Source organism: Carassius gibelio, chromosome A14, assembly GCF_023724105.1.
Source record: "Carassius gibelio isolate Cgi1373 ecotype wild population from Czech Republic chromosome A14, carGib1.2-hapl.c, whole genome shotgun sequence".
Lineage (NCBI taxonomy): Eukaryota > Metazoa > Chordata > Actinopteri > Cypriniformes > Cyprinidae > Carassius > Carassius gibelio.
This window is the reverse complement of record NC_068384.1, coordinates 18,845,785-18,866,234: the sequence shown is the minus strand read 5'-3', so window position 1 is coordinate 18,866,234 and position 20,450 is coordinate 18,845,785. Positions and strand designations below refer to the sequence as shown.

General features: G+C 43.1%; 1 protein-coding gene across 1 annotated transcript in view; it reads right to left on the bottom strand.

Moving 5' to 3' along the window:
* Nucleotides 1–17,006: 17,006 nt before the first annotated feature.
* Nucleotides 17,007–20,450, bottom strand: part of LOC128026999 (short transient receptor potential channel 7-like) — a 67,999-nt gene continuing 64,555 nt past the window's right edge. Inside the window, exons 9-12 of the mRNA XM_052614321.1 lie at nt 20,069–20,290; nt 19,407–19,487; nt 19,214–19,289; nt 17,007–19,072 (exon numbers count right to left, since the gene is read on the bottom strand). Of these exons, the coding sequence (XP_052470281.1) occupies nt 18,930–19,072; nt 19,214–19,289; nt 19,407–19,487; nt 20,069–20,290 (522 nt within the window). The 3' untranslated portion in view covers nt 17,007–18,929. The remainder of the gene's footprint in view (nt 19,073–19,213; nt 19,290–19,406; nt 19,488–20,068; nt 20,291–20,450) is intronic.

The following is a 20,450-nucleotide window of genomic DNA, read 5'->3' as shown; positions in this document are numbered from 1 at the left end:
ACCCACGTATCAAAATATCTGTCAATTCAATTTTAATCCTTTCGGTCTGATTGATTTTTTAGGAGCTGGTAATACTCACAATCCAGTAGTTGTTGCAAGGCCTCTTCAATATAACTGATCTCTGCCCCATATCACAACAGTGTCTCCCTTGTCTGCTCTTTTTATTACAAGATCATACTTATTTAAAAGCAAATCCAAAGCTTCAACTTCTTTCAAACTGTTATTTTTATTTATTTATTTTTATTTTAGAAGCAAAATCTTGTCAATTCCATACATTACTTTTCTTTGTAGAAATAATTCACTGTTGAACTAGAAAAAGGCAAAATCCTCTTTATAGTGCAAAGAATACTGGGAAAATTAGATAGAAAACATGCACACATGCATTTATGATGTTGAAAGATATGTTCAGTATAAGTGGAACATTTTATTATAGTTTAATTTAGCTGTATTGGTTGTTTGTTGTAATTCTACAAGGGATAAATGTGGACTTTGGTTTAAAATATATTATCTTCTTATCGTGTATCTTATCATATATGTATGTGTGTGTGTTTGTGTGTGTGTGTGTGTTTTCCCTTCATTGTTTGATCTAAATGATAATCATTTGAATTTGTTGGGTTTAATTATATTTACGAAAAAAAATTATCTGTGTGGTTTTTACACTTAATCAGGTGACTGTGTCATATTATTGTTTAAATGGACACGTCATTTTACTTGTGAGTTGTTTTTAATGTAAAGCCTTGTGAGAATAAAGGCTTTTTATTTTTCATTATATATTAGAGTGCCTTGGCTTTATGAGTTTTTTGACAAATGAGGACTTTATGCCCCAGCAGCATTTTTCAAACTCCTTTCATAAAATATTTAGAATTAAAGATGAAAAATAAAACAAATACATTTGTATGAACTTACATAAATAAAACAATACCCTCTGTAGACCCTTTCATGTGAAAATCTTTGGAAATGTTTTCACAAGCCTTTTAGCAGTCTATGGACAGTTGGCAGGCAATATTCGAATGTTTAATGGAGTGGAACGAAGCATTGTTGAATCATTTCAAAATCAAGAGGCTCAATTTCAGAGGGCATCTGTAAGTGTGTGTGTGTGTCTCATATCAGCAGATGTTCTGTCGAGCTCTAGTGAATGTCATTGAGGGTTGACAGCACACATGGTGTGTGAACGCAGCGATGACGGTGGAGGACGATGATGTGACTTCCCTGAAGAAAAAATAAGTGCTTTAAGATCAGTGTTTAAAAAATATCAGACAAAATTATCTATTTTGACATCAACAGGTATAAAAACAGCATTTTTCCCTTTAAATATCAGTTTCAAAATCATTCTGATGAGACACTAAATTCTTATAAGGCAAATGGCTTTTGTTTCTTTCCCACAAATGGCTGTTCTGGGAGTAGCCTATGTAAGTTTGGTGAGTGTGTATGAAATTTCATGAAAAGTATGAGTTGCTTAATGTCAACAACAAATACACATCTACAGCTAACCAAAGCCCCAAAGATTGTATAAAACCCCCAAAACAATTCACATGAAACCACTCTACTGGAGATTCATTCATTTTGCTAAAATCATGGGATATAATATGACATCTAAAGCTAAAGTGCCTGAAACGCTCTGGAAACTAACTTAACCTCGGTTTCCTTTCAGTCGGTCACATTCTACGTTACTTCACAAAGAGACTGACAAATGAGATCTTGCCTGGGATTCCATTTACCTTAGAGTGGTTACAAAACGAGCCAATGGTACGCGAGTACTTTGGTCTGCAGAATTTGCAATGCAAGCTCTGCTCCGCGATGGTGGGCAAAGATGCTTTTGTTATGCGCACGTAGGTTGCAACCCTGCTGGTAAAGGGCGCGATAGAGCCAGTCCCTCCAGCTGACATGCAGTCATACCACTCGGGTTACTCCATATGAGAACTCTTCAGCACTGAGTGACTGTCACTCTGGCCTGCCTCCGAACCTTCACCTCGTGGTTGGACCCCTCATTTCTACGGGCTGGCGTGCACCTAGAACCTATGTCCAGACACGTTGTTGTGTCAACAGATGCATCTGCCACGGGCTGATATACTGCGTCAGGCTCCTGGACGGGAACCTGACTTCAGTGGCATGTCAATTGCCTCGAGTTGCTAGCAGTACGGCTTGTTCTGCACCGCTTCAGGGCCCTGCTGAAGGACAAGCACGTACTGGTCCGTATGGACAACACTGTGACTGTAGCGTACATCAACCATCAGGGTGGTCTACAATCCCGCCGCAGGTCGCAACTCACTCGCCATCTCCTCTTGTGGAGTCACAAGCACCTGAGGTCGCTTCGTGTCATTCACATTCTGGGGAGTCGTGCAGCCGATGAGCTCTTACAGCAGCTGTCTCCTTTCTTCAGGAGGGGTTGGAACGAAGGCTGTCTCCTTCCACTCTCAAGGTCTATGTGGCCGCCATTTCGGCTCACCATGACCCTGTTGAAGGTAAGTCCCTTGGGAAGCACGATCTGTTTCCTGAGAGGAGCAAGAAGGCTCAATCCGCCTCGCCCTCAGCACGTCCCCTCTTGGGACCTCGCAGTGGTTCTATCGGCACTGCAGAGGGCTCCCTTCGAACCCTTGCTCTCAGTATAGCTAAAGTTTCTATATTTGAAAACCGCTCTCCTGCCGGCTTTGTCTTCGGCCGGCCAACTCTCACGTTATCTTGAGACATGTTATCAGGCTAAAGACCTGCCATGCCCCCTAGGGGTGAGAGCTCACTCAACTAGGAGTGTAGCTTCCTCCTGGGTGCTGGCGCATGGCATCTCGCAAACAGACATCTTTAGAGCTGCGGGCTGGGCGAAACCTAACACATTCAAGAGATTTTATAATCTCCATGTAGAGCCTGTGTCCTCCCGGGTACTCATCCTTTCAGGCCAGTAAAGATCTGCTCGGTGTCAATCCGCTTGCTGCGCCATTCCACTCCACGGACTTGATACATGCGCTATTCCCCTCAAGTGAGTTCCTCCAGCACTGTTGATGTCCAGCACTTGTGTACATGCCCCTGCGGTCAGCCCTGTGTGGGACTAGGTGCCTCCATGTGTTGTGATTCCACTTTCTGGGCAATCACATGTGTGCATGTCCACAGTAAGTCTCTTCATAACATGTGTCTTTCTCTTGGCAAGCCCCTTGCCAGCTCTGTCATTGAAACTTCCACCCTGTGGGCTGGGTACCTCAGAGTTTCTGTGTATCACCACCTTGGTTGATACCTGCCTTTGTAAGTCCTCCTACGAGCAGGCAGCCTGCTAGCATTCGTCCAGCTGGAATATGCTACCCAGTGTATTCTGTGTTAGCTATAGGCCCTCACTCATGCTGGCCTCACGACAGGGTGCTATCACTCACACGGGTCACTGGAAGACAGCCATGTGGCGTTTTGTAAGGGACCCCATTCTTCAGTCTTTTTCTGATGTAACGTAGAACGTGACCAACTGAAAGGGAACATCTCGTTTACGTATGTAATCACGTTAGGTCCCCTTGCCACATCACTGTTCCGCTGAACAGCTGGGTCACTGGCTCGGCTCCACAGCTAAGACTTGAATGCGAGTTGCTTGCACTGCTCCATATAAACACACTCTGCGGGGCGGAGCTCGCGATGAAAATTACGCAGACCAAGGTACTCGGCGTACCATTGGCTTGTTTTGTAACAACTCGAAGGTGATTGGGCTCTCGGGCTGATGTAACATCTCCGTTCCCTCCTTCAGGGAACGAGGGTTACATACGTAACCGAGACGTTCCCTGGGATAAGGGAACGAGCGTTGCATTACATGCTATGGGGAAACACCTGAACACCTGAATATTGTACCCTGATTTGGTGCTACATTGCCCCTGGACAGCATATACACTCCTTGGTTCAATCTACCAGACACATGAACTGCTCTCAGCGAGAGGAAGTTGCACTGTGCTCATAAAACAAGGCATCAACCCAATCTGTGGAGGGAGTGTGACCTGAGACTGCCTTGGTGATATATAAAGGCTTCCACCATCATGTTGTCCAAGCAGACAAGGACATGGTGCCGCTGAATAAGCCCTGCCCGCCAAAAGCGGAGGTAGTCCTGCAAGGCTTAAAGGGTGCGCTGGATGGGCCTTCAATCCCAAGGCCCGTGGAGGGCAGAGATGTGTGGCTACTGCCTCTTCACTTAAAGCGAGCAAAGCAGGGCGAGACTCATGCTCTCGCAATGAGAGTACTCTGTTCTGGTGAGCAAAGCCTCAGTGTGAGTGCTTCCCAGGCAAACAACACGCTCACAGTGCCCTTCTGAGCCATGCAAAGGTTCTCTGCGTTAGTAACACTAGTGACATGACTTTTGAAACAATGTTGATAGGACATTTCTCCAGAAATTCTCTCTAAATTTGCTGCATGGCTGCAAAGTAAGTGCTTGCTGGAGGCGATCTTCCACTGCCTGGGATTTTCTATGACAAGCAGCAGGCTTTTGAGGTTCTTCCTTTCAGCTTCTTTCATATTTAGAGTCAGCAGGAAGATGACCTTCACGCTGAAGTAGAAAGATTCTGATAAAATTCTGACAAAATAAATAAATAAATAAATTGACTGCGCACTTCAGAAACCAGGGAACATAGATTTATACAGTACGTAAACTAGATGCCCTATTAGTGGCTGTTTCTATCCATCTTTTTCCAGAGTAACCGATGAGTGCCGCCATGATGAATTCTGACATCGGTTTGGTGCTCGTCTTCCGGTCTCCATAGAAATTTGTGTTAAAATTGGGTAAAATCATATATATGTATAGGTGGATGCCTCATTCGACTGCTCTAAGCATGTAAACGTGTCCACCATCTTGCAACTTGACATCATTCAACATAATAATCAATGAATATTCACAGCTGATGGTTGTAAAAAACAGCCGTGTTTAAAATTCCAGAAGAAACAGAATAACCTTTTCACAGGTGAGAACATGAGAGAGTACAAGAACCACAGATATACAAGGATCGAGGCTTCTTTGGATATTCATTTATTATTATGGTAAAAGACATCAGGTTGACCTTTCCAATATGGCGGATGGCTTACATATAGTGGCCCATAGAAATAATTGCTAATGATTCATCTACGTATAAATATACATGGTAAAAAGATTGTCTGAATAAATTAAGCTGGAACTTTTTCAATATACCTAAATTTAAAAATGTGCGCACCATGCAGGGCTAAGCTGTATTGTTGTTGGTTGCCACAGTAACAGCAATAAACGTGTTAAAAAATAAAATAATAAAAAAAAAAAAAAGTGCTTGTTTTGCGTACAAGCAAATTTGTCCGTGTTTGGCGCTGTATGCCTTGAAAAATGATGACAAAACAAAAAACACAAACATGGCTTGCACCTATAAGGTTTAAATGCTGTGTGTGAAATAAAATAAAATGTGTGCTCTTATCATTTTGTGGACAAAATCCACCCAACTTCACCCCAGTCAGGACCTGTGTGTCGTGTGGAAAGAGGACCAGAGAGAGCAATTCGCGGAGCAAGTACTGTCTTTAATGATTAAAACACAGGAGCTTGAGAATAGTAGGGAATGCAAACAGAAAAAATCCCAAAGGGAAAAACTGGAACCAAAACTCGTCCTTGTTCAAAAGGAGAAAGCAAAAGCCACCGGCCGCCCAGGCGGATTGAGTACGGTGGACAGCTCCGCAACCTCACAATAGAGAGAGAGATCGGCAGGTCAGGAGACGAGCAGCGGCTAAACTTCCAGGCTCACACTCACAGCACCCCGAACAAACAGGACTAAGACTGGGACAAACGACAGGGGATAAGACATACTAGTTTAGTGTATCTTAGGGGAATAATCTGGAAAGGCAGGTAGGGAGGAAAGGGAAAGAAGTAGGAGTGTTAATCAGAGGAGAAGAGGAAACAGGTGCGGGAAGCCAAGCGCAAAGAGTAGCGCAATGAGGAGCAGCTGAAGGAGATTAACGAGAGAAGAAAGATTAGTGCAAAGTAGGAGAAGAGAAGAAAAAGCGTCAGAGAGGGGAGGGGAAAAAGGGGAAAGGGAACCAGGATCATGACAGTGCCCCCGCCTCAACGAGCGCCTCCTGGCGCTCCCGAGGGGGAAGCCTGGCGGGAGCGGAGGAAATCATCAATAAGCGAACGGTCCAGAACGTCCCAGGAGGGGATCCAGCTTCTCTCCTCGGGACCATAACCCTCCCAGTCCACTAGGTACTGTTGACCCCGACCCCGGCGGCGGACGTCCAATAATCTACGAACCCTGTAGACAGGGGATCCCTCAATCTGAACGGGGGGGGTGGAAGACTGGGGTGGGGCGCGGATAACCGGTTTAATGCAAGACACATGAAAAACAGGATGGACACGACGGAGATTGGGAGGGAGTTGGAGGCGGACCGCGACAGGACTAATAATCTTAGAAACTCGAAACGGCCCAACAAAACGGGGGGCCAATTTGCGTGAGATCGACTGGAGGGGCAGGTTAAGAGTAGACAGCCAAACCCTCTGACCGCAAATATATCTAGGGCTCTTGACTCGGCGGCGATTAGCGATACGTAGGGTCCGGTCTCTAAAACGGCAAAGAGCGGATCTGACCCTCCTCCAGGTACGCTTACAGCGCTGAACGAACGCCTGAGCCGACGGGACGTTGGACTCCGAGTCCTTGCACGAGAACAGGGGTGGCTGATAACCGAGACTAGCTTGAAAAGGGGATAGCCCAGTGGCCGAGGACGGGAGCGAATTATGAGCATATTCAGCCCAGGGGAGCTGTTCAGACCATGATGCCGGGTTGCGAAACGCAAGACTACGTAATATGCGGCCGATGGTCTGATTGGCTCGTTCGGCCTGACCATTAGTCTGAGGATGGAGACCGGACAAGAGGCTAGCGGATGCACCGACTAAACGGCAGAATTCCTTCCAGAACTGCGACGCGAATTGTGGACCTCTATCAGAGACAACATCAGAAGGTAGACCATGTAGCTTAAAAACATTCTCAACGACAATCTGGGCGGTCTCCTTGGCGGAGGGGAGTTTGGGTAGAGGAATAAAATGCGCTGCTTTAGAGAAGCGGTCGATGACAGTGAGGATAACGGTATTTCCAGCCGACGGGGGAAGACCCGAAATGAAATCAAGGGCGATATGGGACCAAGGGCGTGAGGGAATGGGGAGGGGTCTAAGAAGGCCGGCCGGAGGGGAGTTCCCAGATTTCGTCTGTGCGCACACCGCGCAGGCGGCTACAAAACTACGAGTGTCCCGTTCGCGGGAGGGCCACCAGAACCGTTGGCCTATGGAAGCCAGGGTGCCCCTAACGCCGGGATGGGCAGCTAATTTGGACGTATGAGCCCACTGGAGGACAGCCGGATGGACGGATGCAGGGACGAAAAGGAGATTGGAGGGGCATCGACGGGGAGTGGCGGAGTGAGAAAGAGCTCGTTTGACTAGTCTCTCGATTCCCCAGATGGCCGCACCAATCACGCGCCCCTTGGGGATAATGGGAACGCATGACTCGGAGCCCTCTGAGGAATCGAAGAGGCGGGACAGAGCATCAGGCTTGACGTTCTTCGAGCCGGGTCGGTAGGAAATAGAAAAGTCGAAACGGGTGAAAAATAATGCCCAACAAGCCTGACGGGCACTCATCCTCGAATATACGATATTCGAGATTCCTGTGATCCGTCCATACTAAGAAAGGAACACAGGAACCTTCTAGCCACTGACGCCATTCACCTAGCGCGAGGCGGATAGCGAGTAGTTCACGATTACCCACGTCGTAATTACGCTCGGAGGGAGTTAGTCGGTGCGAGAAATAAGCGCAGGGGTGGATCTGACCATCGGAGGCAGACCGCTGGGAGAGTATAGCTCCAACGCCTACTTCGGACGCGTCAACCTCGACTATGAACTGTTTGGAGGGGTAAGGGGTCATTAGGATGGGAGTGGACGTGAAAAGGGTCTTAAGGCGGTCAAAAGCGCGCTGGGCGGACTCGGTCCATTCAAAGCTGGACTTGACAGAGGTAAGGGCGGTTAGGGGCGCTGCGACCTGACTGTAGTTGCAAATGAAGCGACGGTAAAAATTGGCGAACCCCAAGAAACGCTGCAAGGCGACGCGAGAATCAGGAACTGGCCAGTCAATAACTGCCTTAACCTTAGCGGGGTCCATGCTAATGCCCTCCCCTGAAATGACCGATCCCAAAAAGGTGACCGAGCGCGCGTGAAAGCAGCATTTCTCCGCCTTGACGAACAGCCTATTCTCGAGAAGCCTTTGAAGAACGCGGCGAACATGCTGGACGTGCACCTGGAGGGAGGGCGAGAAGATAAGAATGTCATCAAGATAGACGAAAACAAAAATATTTAGCATGTCTCTAAGAACATCGTTTACCAACGCCAGAAAGACCGCGGGGGAGTTTACAAGGCCGAACGGGAGAACGCGATACTCAAAGTGCCCAAGGGGCGTGTTAAACGCGGTCTTCCATTCATCCCCCTCCTTTATGCGAATTAAATGATAGGCGTTGCGAAGGTCCAACTTCGTGAAGAATTTGGCGCCCTGCAAGACCTCAAAGGCCGATGACATGAGGGGTAATGGATAACGGTTCTTAATAGTTATCTCATTTAGGCCCCGATAGTCTATACAGGGGCGCAAGGAACCATCCTTCTTCTTAACGAAGAAGAACCCGGCGCCCGCGGGAGAGGATGAGGGAACTATGGTACCCGCGTCCAGGGACTCCGTTAGATATTTTTCAAGAGCTTCGCGTTCGGGCCTCGACAGGGAATACAATCTACCACGAGGTGGCGTAGTGCCCAGGAGAAGGTCGATGCTACAGTCATAGGGACGGTGAGGGGGGAGAGAAGCGGCCCGCGAACGGCTGAAAACCATCCGCAGATCGTGATACTCCTCCGGCACCCCAGACAAATCACCTGGATCTTCCTGAAACACAGAGACAGAGGACACAGGAGGAATAGCAGAGGTTAAACAGTTGACATGACAAGACACATTCCAAGAGAGGATGGTACCTATGGAGCCAAAAGAGTATCAATAAAGATAAAAGCACACACTACATTCACATATGCACACATAGGATTCATACATGCACACACATAATTCATAAATACACACACAGGATACACATATGTGCACAAAATTCACAAATGCACACACAAAATTTAAAAAGCACAGATGATTCACAAATGCTTACAAAATTCAGAAATGCACACAAAATTCAGAAATGCACACACAATTCAGAAATGCAAACAACATTTACAAATGCACTCAAGATTCACAAATGCACAGGACAAGATTCAGAAATGTATTTCTGATGCACACACACATATATCTTGATTTACAAACTGCATGCGGTCTGTGAACTTCACTGCATTTGTGTGTGAATTTTGAGACTCCTCTGACTTGGCTCGACACACAAATGCCTTTTTTTTAACAGAGAATGATCTTCAACCAATCAGATATCTCCCTTGTTTGAGCCAATCACAAGAATGCACCCCACGTGGGGGATTGTTTACTTATAAGCCAATCAGCGAACGACTCACTTTCCTCAGCGAACAACTCACTTTCCTCAATCAGCGAACGACTCACTTTCCTCAGCGAACGATTCATTTCCTCATGCAGCAAACGACTCACTTACCTCACGCATCCGGCGACTCACTTTGCGCAGCCGGACACCCACTTTGCGCAGCAGGAGACTCACTTTCCGCAGCCGGAGAGTCACTTTCCTCTCGCAGCGAACGACTCACTTTCCTCACGCAGCGAACGACGAACGACTCACTTTCTCACGAGTCACGCAGTGAGTGACTCACTTTCCTCAGCAAACGATTCACTTTCCTCACCCAGCGAAGTTGAGCGAACGATTCCCTTTCCTCACGCAGCGGCGACTCACTTTGCGCAACAGGAGACTCACTTTCCTCTCGCAGCGAACGACTCACTTTCCTCACGAGTCATGCAGCGAACAACTCCCTTTCATCAGCGAACGATTCACTCTCCTCACCCAGCGAAGTTGAGCGAACGATTCCCTTTCCTCACGCAGCGGCGACTCACTTTGCGCAGCTGGAGAGTCACTTTCCTCTCTCAGCGGACCACTGACTCTCTCTTCATGTAGGGACCGAATATTATAATTAAAATGACTTCTATATTGCATCCAAAGGAATATTTAGATATACTTAAAATATTCAAAAAGGTGTATTTTTTTTATTTTTTACTTTCATTCAAATATTTCAATAAAATGAAATAATTGCCTATTGCAAATTTATGAATCAATGGTTAACTTTTTTTTTGCAGTCACAATCTGGGCTATATGTATTGAGACATTTTTAAATTTATATTTTGTGAAAAAAAGAATAAAAAAATAAACCTGAATTGTAATCTAAACATCTGTATTTCCATACAATTTTAATAAATAGGCTGTGTGAACACGTTCATGTGATTGGCTTATAAGTAAACAACCACGAGTGTGTTCTTGTGATTGGCTAAAAGAAGGGAGACATCTGATTGGTTGCTGATCATTCCATGCATTTGTGTGTTGAGCCAAGTCAGAGGAGTCTCAAAATTCACACACAAATGCAGTGAAGTTCACAGACCGCAAGCAGTTTGTAAATCAAGATATATGTGTGTGTGCTTCAGAAATACATTTCTGAATCTTGTTCTGTGCATTTGTGAATCTTGAGTGCATTTGTAAATGTTGTTTGCATTTCTGAATTGTGTGTGTATTTCTGAATTTTCTGTGCATTTCTGAATTTTTTATGCATTTGTGAATCTTCTGTGCTTTTTAAATTTTGTGTGTTCATTTGTAAATTTTGTGCACATTTGTGTATCCTGTGTGTGTATTTATGAATCATGTGTGTGCATGTATGAATCCTGTGTGTGCATATGTGAATGTAGTGTGTGCATTTATCTTTATTGAGACTCTTTTGGCTCCATAGGTACCCTTTATCCAGTTAATCTGGGGATTATGTAGTATTAGCCAGGGATGCCCTAAAACTACTGGGAAATAAGGAGAATGAAAAGTTAAAAAGGATATGGTCTCACGGTGGTTACCGGAGATAGTGAGTGTTAAGGGTGGAGTCTCATGGTTAACCCTCGGGAGAGAGCTTCCATCTAGAGCAAATAGGGGAGAGGGTGCATCTAACTCCATCAGGGGAATACCTTGCGCACGAGCCCATGACTCATCCACGAAATTGCCCTCGGCCCCGGAGTCGATCAGAGCCCTGCAGGAGGCAGAGGAGCCAGGCCAGCGAAGATGGATCGAGAAGGTGGTGCAGGAGTTAGGAGGAGAGACTAGAGTGGTTGCGCTCGCCAGAAGCCCTCCCCTCACTGACGAGCTCTGTCTTTTAACGGACACACGGCGACAAAATGCGCAGGTGAAGCGCAATAAATGCAGAGTCGATTGACGACTCTTCGCTCTCGCTCTGCAGCGGAAATGCGGATGCCGCCCAGTTGCATGGCCTCAGGTTCAGAGGAGGGAAGTGCCAGGGGATCGGCGGGCGGAGGAGCCAGTAGGGCGGACTCCAGACCCCGAGCGCGGCGGCGCTGGTCAAAACGCTTCTCGATGCGTAAAGCCAAATCGATCAGTGCATCCAGGCGAGTAGGGACCTCCCTGGACAATACCTCATCCCTTATACCCCTGTGGAGCCCCTCCAGAAAACGAGCGAGCAGCGCCGGTTCATTCCAGCCACAGGAGGTTGCCAGAGTGTGGAACTCGATAGAAAAGTCTGTAACTGAGCGCTTACCCTGGCGCAGAGAAGACAAGAGGCGGGAGGCCTCCTCCCCGTAGACAGACCGGTCGAAGACACGGGTCATTTCCTCCTTGAAGAGGGAAAAACGCTCGACACACACGGCCCTTGACTCCCAGACTGCCGTTCCCCACTGGCGAGCTCGTCCGGAGAGGAGAGAGATAACGTAGGCGATCCTGGCCCTGTCTCCAGAATAGGTTGACGGCTGGAGGGAAAACACAACCTCGCATTGGATTAAAAATGAACGGCACTGGGTGGGCTCACCGGAATAGCACGGCGGGTTGTTAATTCGAGGCTCCGTGGAGTGAACGGATCCGGACAGGGCTGGCGGATTGAGACTACACTGGTGGAGTTGTTTGGCTAGATCCGTCACCTGAGCCGCCAGCGTCTCCACGGCCTGTCTCGCGGCCGATAATTCCTCCTCGTGCTTACCAAGCATAATTCCCTGGATCTCGACGGCCGTCTGGATCGGATGCTCTCTTGCTGGGTCCATAGTTGGCCAGATTATTCTAACGTGTGGAAAGAGGACCAGAGAGAGCAATTCGCGGAGCAAGTACTGTCTTTAATGATCAAAACACAGGAGCTTGAGAATAGTAGGGAATGCAAACAGAAAAAATCCCAAAGGGAAAAACTGGAACCAAAACTCGTCCTTGTTCAAAAGGAGAAAGCAAAAGCCACCGGCCGCCCAGGCGGATTGAGTACGGTGGACAGCTCCGCAACCTCACAGTAGAGAGAGAGAGATCGGCAGGTCAGGAGACGAGCAGCGGCTAAACTTCCAGGCTCACACTCACAGCACCCCGAACAAACAGGACTAAGACTGGGACACACGACAGGGGATAAGACATACTAGTTTAGCGTATCTTAGGGGAATAATCTGGCAAGGCAGGTAGGGAGGAAAGGGAAAGAAGTAGGAGTGTTAATCAGAGGAGAAGAGGAAACAGGTGCGGGAAGCCAAGCGCAAAGAGTAGCGCAATGAGGAGCAGCTGAAGGAGATTAGTGCAAAGTAGGAGAAGAGAAGAAAAACATCAGAGAGGGGAGGGGAAAAAGGGGAAAGGGAACCAGGATCATGACACTGTGTGTAGGAATTATGCACTCTTGTGTTTTCAATTCATTTACAAAGTGTGACTTCATGCCATCTTCCCACTCATTAAACTATGACAGGTCAGTTACCGCAAAAAAAAGGTCATCGGCTCGGAAAATAGAGTCAGGCACGACTCACACATTAAGGAAAAAGGTGGATGTGCCGCTATACATACTGTATGTCTTCCACCATATTGGAATGGTCAAAGTAAGCCGGGTCCGTGGACACTTGAGTGCCTGTATGTCTGCAACCCTAGTTATATGCAGTTTTATTTATATAGTTGTATTATATAGTTGTATTAACAGACATTAGCAGATAATATTTGGCTAAACTAACACAATACGACAATTTGAAGCTGTCGGCAAGATGCCATAACCAGTAGCCTTCTGCCATGTTTGGAGAGGAGCAGGGAACAGGAGACTCGCTGAAGGCTGCCCTTGACCGGAGGAACCATTGCCGTCCACCAGGAGGCTGAGGAGTATCTGGTTGTCCACCAAAGATGTCTAGTACCATCGCATGGCACCATGAGTGAGAGGACCAAGCAGCAGTGTCTCTGTCTCTCTGTCATCATCCTTCCATCTCCTTTTCTCTCACCACGTCTGTCCTTACCCCCAAGTTCTCTGACCGCTGTGACGGGGCCCTGTTGGGGAGTAAAGCGGGGATCAATGGGACAATGGGGGTATGTGACGAGTGGTGTGTTAAGAGAGGCCGAGAGCCATGGGAGTGGAGCGAGGCTGGTGAGTAAATGATGATGAACGATACCTGCGCCAGTCACCAGTCTCGAGTCCCATGGTGGAGCTCTGGAAGGATAAAAGGATGAGCGATGACAGTGCAAGACGAGAGAAGACCAGGCCTGGAATATTTATGTTTTTTAATTTTTTCCGGTTATTTAAGTGCATCATCCGGGTATTTAAAGTGCACTTTTTCGTTTTGGAATTTTCAGTGAATGCATTACTTGCATTTTTTACACTACAAAATGAATTTAAACTACATAGAACAGTGCATAAGTTCGCATTTTGGGACGCACCTTATGATCAGGGCTGAAGTAGTATGTCTTATGGGTAATTTTTGTGAATTCAGATATACTACTCTTTTGGCTTACTATTTTTCACACACTATATAGAATGAAGTTAGATTTCGGAAACTGAGCATTTCATGTTGATTGTAAGCAGCTTGAGTTGAATTAACAACAAATAAAACAGAAGCATGATGAATATAAATCAAAAAGTGTTTACATTCAATTAAATCAATACTTTCAATATTAAACTAATGCTTGGAATACCATAGTGATGGAACAATCAGAGACAGTGTATTTAGTATATACAGTATTAAGTTTATCCACCCTGAAAACAGTCACATCATGATTTGAATCACACAACTGGACACACCGAACTCATCCTGTGAGACTGTGAGTGTACATCTCATCATGTCAGAACAAAACAATGGCTTGATTTCTCGGTCCAGGTCACCGTCAGCTCAAGCTCTGGCTGTAGGTTCCATGGTTGTCGTTACCCCTGAGACTCTTTACATTTTATTCTGTCATTTATACAGCCGGCAGCCACAATCTAAATATCTTCTGGCACAGATGATCTGCCATTCTGATAAAATACCTGTCGCAGGTGTCAAGCTATTGCTTTTTGAAGACATCGTCTTCACGCATGGCAAATATTAGAGAAAGGCTCATTATATGTTGAGCGGTGACACTAATGGAATGTGGATGTTACCGTGGAGACTGGCACAACCTCATCCTACGGGTTATAATGGAAGTTGCCGGATAGTGTCACAATGGGACGGGGTAATAACCACAACCCCCTGAAGCTCATCTGTGTAATATTCTTGTTTTATGTCATATCCAACTGAGGAAAACTACATTTATTTCTGTTTAGTGCTCGTTTGTGTAATCAAGTTTCTTATCAGCGCGTCTGCAGATTCGGATGTAGATGTTCACAGCTGCGAGCATTGAATATGATAGGCATCAAGGGAAATTTCATGTTTCAATTTTGTTGACATTCTTCTTCTATTCCACGTCGTGCCGATAATATTCACAGAGAAAATTCAATTAAAAAGTTACATTATGAAAAGTTCATTTCTGAATGGAGCCCATTTAAAATATAATTATAATTTTGGCTATAAATAGCACATTATAGGTCTACATCTTTTTCCTTCTACAGGTGAAAAATACTATTCACTTCTTTTTACAATCTTTATGACGATTTTTGTAAATTTTCCTAAATTCTTAACACATTTAGCACAACACCCGTCTGTGTAGGCTATACAATTATACAAAAAGCATAGAGTTAACACAAATTTAAAATACTTGAACTTTGTTTACACATAAGCTCAACCAAGACAAAAACGATTTAATTTTACTGGCAAATTTCCAAATGCTTTCACACAGTATGTCAGAACAGATAACATGATGTTCTAAAAATTACAGGTTACAGTTAAAGTAAACAGCTGTTCATATTGTGAACTCTGAAGCACAAATATGTCCCCTGTATTGTATTTGATTACATAGCTAATGATAAACAGCTGATTTAATTTTTGCAAATATATAAACTGGTTCCCATCTAGGAAATATACTCAGGTGTTGAGGTTCTTTCAATCGCATGATCACATGGTATACAGTAAAAGAGGACCTCTTTGGGATGATCTTGTGTGGAAAAGTGCATTCCTGCATAAATGTGAGATTTTAGAAGATCTGTACCAAAGACTGGTGCCAGAGAAAGGGGACAGGTGGGAGAGCACTTGCCAATATTTGTGATCACATGGAACAATGTGGGATTCCACCATTCTAAGAGCAGTCAGTCAATGAAGTCTCTTTTCCTTGGCCCTTACTCCCCTTTCCTTAACTCCACTGATGAGTTTTTATGAGTCTGGAGATTGAAGGTTTTGTACCATTGTCCACAGGGCCAAATGTCCCTCCAGGACACAATGGATGCTCCATGCCAAGACATTACAGCTGAACAATACCAGAAGTGGATAAGGCATACCAAAAGATACTTCCCAAGATGCCTTGCCAGAGAAGATATCAGGTGTAATGTGGATGAGAACATGTGGCCAAAAGCGGAAGACTGGGCAGATTAGATTACATACATACATATACACTTGGAGGTGGAAGGTGTATGATCACCGGCCATATGAGATCTCTCTATATCTCTCTTTTTTTTAAAGGTATTTCCACCCACACGTTTTCTTTGCTCAATTTTGTTGTCCATTGTGTAATGATTGATTGAAATAATACATTTTGAAATTTTGAACATTTGACCACAAGTTGTGGTGGTTGATGGAAATATTTGCTTATGTCGCATGTTTTTAATGTTGAGTGTTAGAGCATTTTGCTAACAAAATGAGTCATTTTGGCAATTGAGCTTCAGTTTTATCGTGTGTGTTAACTGTTTTAAAAATGTGATGTCAGAGTGGGCAAATGTGTTTAAGCAATGGAGGAAAAAACTTAATTGTTATGCATATTTTGTATTTTCACATAATGACATATTATACAGTAAATAATTGACAGATATATTGCATTTTTTTTCTTTCCTTTTGTAATGTCGTTGCAAATTCTGCAGCAATTCTGATTCTTTTCCCCCACATAAACTGTTGATTCTATAAAGCTACTCTGAGATGGGTCATTCAATTTTTGCACTGAATTTCTGCAGCAAAATAAACAAAATACATGCATTACCTAAACCCAAAAAGAAAAACTAAACCGTAGTGTAAAACAATCTATGATAAAGCAATATACCATCTAATGTTTAAGCTCAGAACTGACCTTAAATAATGCAATTTCTGTAATTACATTTGATGTTAGTGTTTTTATGATATTGTGCTATGACTGACTAAATGTTTGTGATGGAAGAGAACATGTTAGTGTTTTGAAATAATTTTATTTTGAGACATGTTTGCAATGTGGGGTAGATGTAGTGTATTGTGTTAGTGTACTATTGTGATTTGAAAATCAGTGTTGGTGTTTAGTTTGCAATGTGTGATTTTAAGCATGAAATAAACTGTTTTGTCAATTGTGTGTTGTAGGTTTGTTGGTGCGTTAAGAGTTTAGGAAAATAGAAGTATTGAAAAAAAAAATGTCATAGCAATCGTAAAAAAAACTGTAATGCAACAATCTTTTAAATTCCCTGTACTTGTATGAAAAATGTCAGACACAAAATGTGAAAAAATATACACAGTGAAACTAATAACATTTAAAACTTTTAATTTATAAATAGTACAATTATGTTGCTCAGTTGTGTTTCTCCTTATACAAGTGAAAAATACACATCCTAAATATTGGAGTATTGAATTAATTTACCATTACTGAAACAAAAATACATTCAGATCTAAAATCTTACTGTAAAACTATTAAAAGTGTACATGTCATGTTATCACTCTCTTGCCTCTCACATTCAGTTTCTATGAAAAAAAAGATTTTAGTCTGTTTGAGCAAGTGATTTATACAGGCAAAGTCTTCAATAAAAGACCACAGATACTGCAACGTGTGAGTGTGTGTGTGAGTGTGTGTGCATGTGTGTGTGTGTCACAAAACCTGAAAATAACATGTCTGGGTTTTTACCATGTATTTGCCATTAACATTTAAAAAAAAAAATGTGCATTAAAATCTAAAACATATTAAATTAAATATATTAAGATTAAAAAAGCTTTAACTCAAAATGTCCAGATACCATAAACCAAAAACAAAAGGAAATACATTAAATCCTATTTTGCATATTAAAATGTAAACTATATTAAATTAAAACACTAAAATAATCCAAAACAAGATATATTAAAATGTTCCAGGTGCATTAAAGTAATGAGAATTTAAATGGTAATATGCTTAAAATTCCTTGAAAATAATGCGACACAGTTTTTAAAAATAAGCTCATTATTTGGTGCAAAAACAAACAAACAAAAACGATATATACTTTATCTCTCTTTCTCTCTTTTGATGTTTGGGAAATGTGTGTGTGTGTGTCTTTGTGTTCTTGTGTTAATTAGACAGCCTGTTCGGAGTGAAGAAGAGAAAAACTTTATGCACCTTCTCACTGTTACTGCGCATCTGACTCATGTTCAAATGTTTAAACCATTCATATATTAAGTTATTCCATAACTTTTAGCATCAAAGTGTTTTTATCTATCCTTCTCCTTTTCTCTGTATGTTTCTCTCCTGTGAGATATGATCTCAGTACAGGAAATGACTCTTAAGGGAGGCGATGTCCCAGAGTGCACTGCATACCTGCTGTGAGCCTTTTACCCTCGTTTAGTCTCCGTTCGTCTCTCCTTTCAGTTTTTCTCATCTCTCACTCTGTCTCCTGAAAAATGTTCAGTATCTGAGTGAATTCACATCAGTTCATCATTCATGGATCACAGTCCCATTCACTCATTTCCTCCAGAAAAGAGTTGAATCAAACCAAACAGCTCTGAGATAAAAAAATCATTTTGACTGGACTGATGATGTAATCGAATCAGTCTGGGGAACTAAAGCCGTTTTATTATCAGAAAACAACACTACTCCTTTTTTTTTTTTTTTTACACCCTATATTAACAATCATTACAAATGTCTGAATGTGATTCATTAGATCATGTGTGTCTGGATCAGTACATATAGGCTGTTTTCTTTTCAATAATTAATTTGCTTTATTCTCAGCTGGTGTTTTGTTGATGTTTAGTGGATGTATGAAGTCAGTTCTATGGAAGCTAGAGAGAATAACATTAAGTATATAAATAAAAAAGGTAACTCTAACTTTTTATCTCATAATTATGATGTTTTCTCACAGTTCTAAGGAAAAAACAAGTTTTAAAGTATTGCAAGATATAAGCTTGAGATGTTACGTCACAATTCTGAAAAGAAAAATCGGAATTGTGAGATATAAACTAAGCTTGTTTCCATTATGGAATAATACAATAAATTAATTGTGACTTAGATAATCTCATTAACTAGCACCATCATCCACTAACCACAAACAAAAACCATATTTTCTGTCTTCATTTTTAACACTAGATCTACTGTTTTATCATCTCAAACCACACACCGTTCTGTCAGCTGTTTGTCTTAAGTGTACATGTACATCTTTTGTATGCATTTTGTATCTAATGAATGAAATTCAGTAATTTTTAAGTCTCCAGATACTGCTCCTAAACTATCTCTCCTCTCTCTGCATCTTTCTGTCTGTCTCAAGGTTGTTTCTTGGCGTTCCTGCCGAACTTGTCACTGAGTTGTTGAATGAGGTCAGCCAGTTCTCCAGTGGCCTGAGATTTCTCTTCCAGAAGTTCGTAGCGCAGACTGGAGATGTCCTGTTTTATTTCCTTCAGTTCACCTGGAACACACAGAGTTTGTGTTACTCGTACTGTAGATACGCAGATTTTTTACTTTTTGAGCGATCAACAGGACACATGATTTGAGCTGACCGTCTGGGGTGAAATAAAAGAGACTACAGGAAATTTACTGGCTTTTTTACCTTCATTGACTTCATCGTTCTCTCGGTCAACCTGAGCCTTCAAAACATAGCGCTTAATCAAGCGCTTCATTATCTTCTGTTAGAAAGAAAGACAGACAGAAATGAGGGAGAAAGAGCTTGTCCATTCAAACTGACTGCATACAGAGATCATAATGAATCTCTTCAGTTTCATATGGTTTGTTGAGTCTCTCACCTGATATCTAGTGGGGTTTTTGATGGGTTTCTTGATGGTGTTCTCCTCTCGGCTCCTGAGATTTGCTCGGTGATGATCAGTCTGAAAAAATGAATGCAATATACTCTAATTCAACTGACATGATTTTACAACAGAATCTAATCAAAATTACTATGCATTACTGCTTTGAGTCTTTGTAATGTGAAACCGATTGTGTGGTGATCATTCATTAGTTGTGAATCAGCTGATTTATAGGTTTTATGCCCATTATATTCCAAATAAAAGGACAAAACGATCAAAAGAGATGAAGTACATTTCATTTGTAAGGTATTAATTAAAGGGATAAAAATAGGCATTACCAGCTAGTTATGTTATATGCATATAAACCGGCAAATCTGGTAGGCACAAATCACGGAGGGAAGGCTGTAATCTGGTATTTCCAGTGTTTTGCCTCTGTGAGCTTCTAAACGATCATTTACATTTAAAAGATCTTATTCAAAGTCTTTCTGTCTGTCTGCAAATCATGTTTTGGAGACACAAAACTGCAGACAAGAGAGAACTAAGACATCAAGAAATCAGACGGGACGTTCAGATCTTCGCAAATTTAAAGAAAAATTACATCTAGAGTGCATGAAGGACTTAAATGATGTTCAAATAATATTAGTGTGCAGGATGTGTTTTACCTTCGGCCGTGAATTGAGCATTCCCATCTCCAACTCGCCTTCATGCCGATGACCTCTGCCCTTACACAGTCGTATAAGGCAGGACTTGACCCGGATGATCAGGTAGTAGAAGGATTTTGGAGTGGGCACCAGGTTAAACGGGGCAGGCAGTGTCCTTCCCTCATCGAAATATGACAACCAGAGTTTAGCACGAGCAAACTTCCACTCCACATCGGAGTCTTCCTGCACAGATTGAGAGATTCACAAATCTGGATTTAAAGTAATGTGTAGTGCAGGTTAGAGTACATCTGAGATTTAAAAGTTAAAATGTAATTACATTTGCATGTGCACAGTTCTCTGATGTTATGCAGGTAGACAAATAATGAATACATATTTTATATAA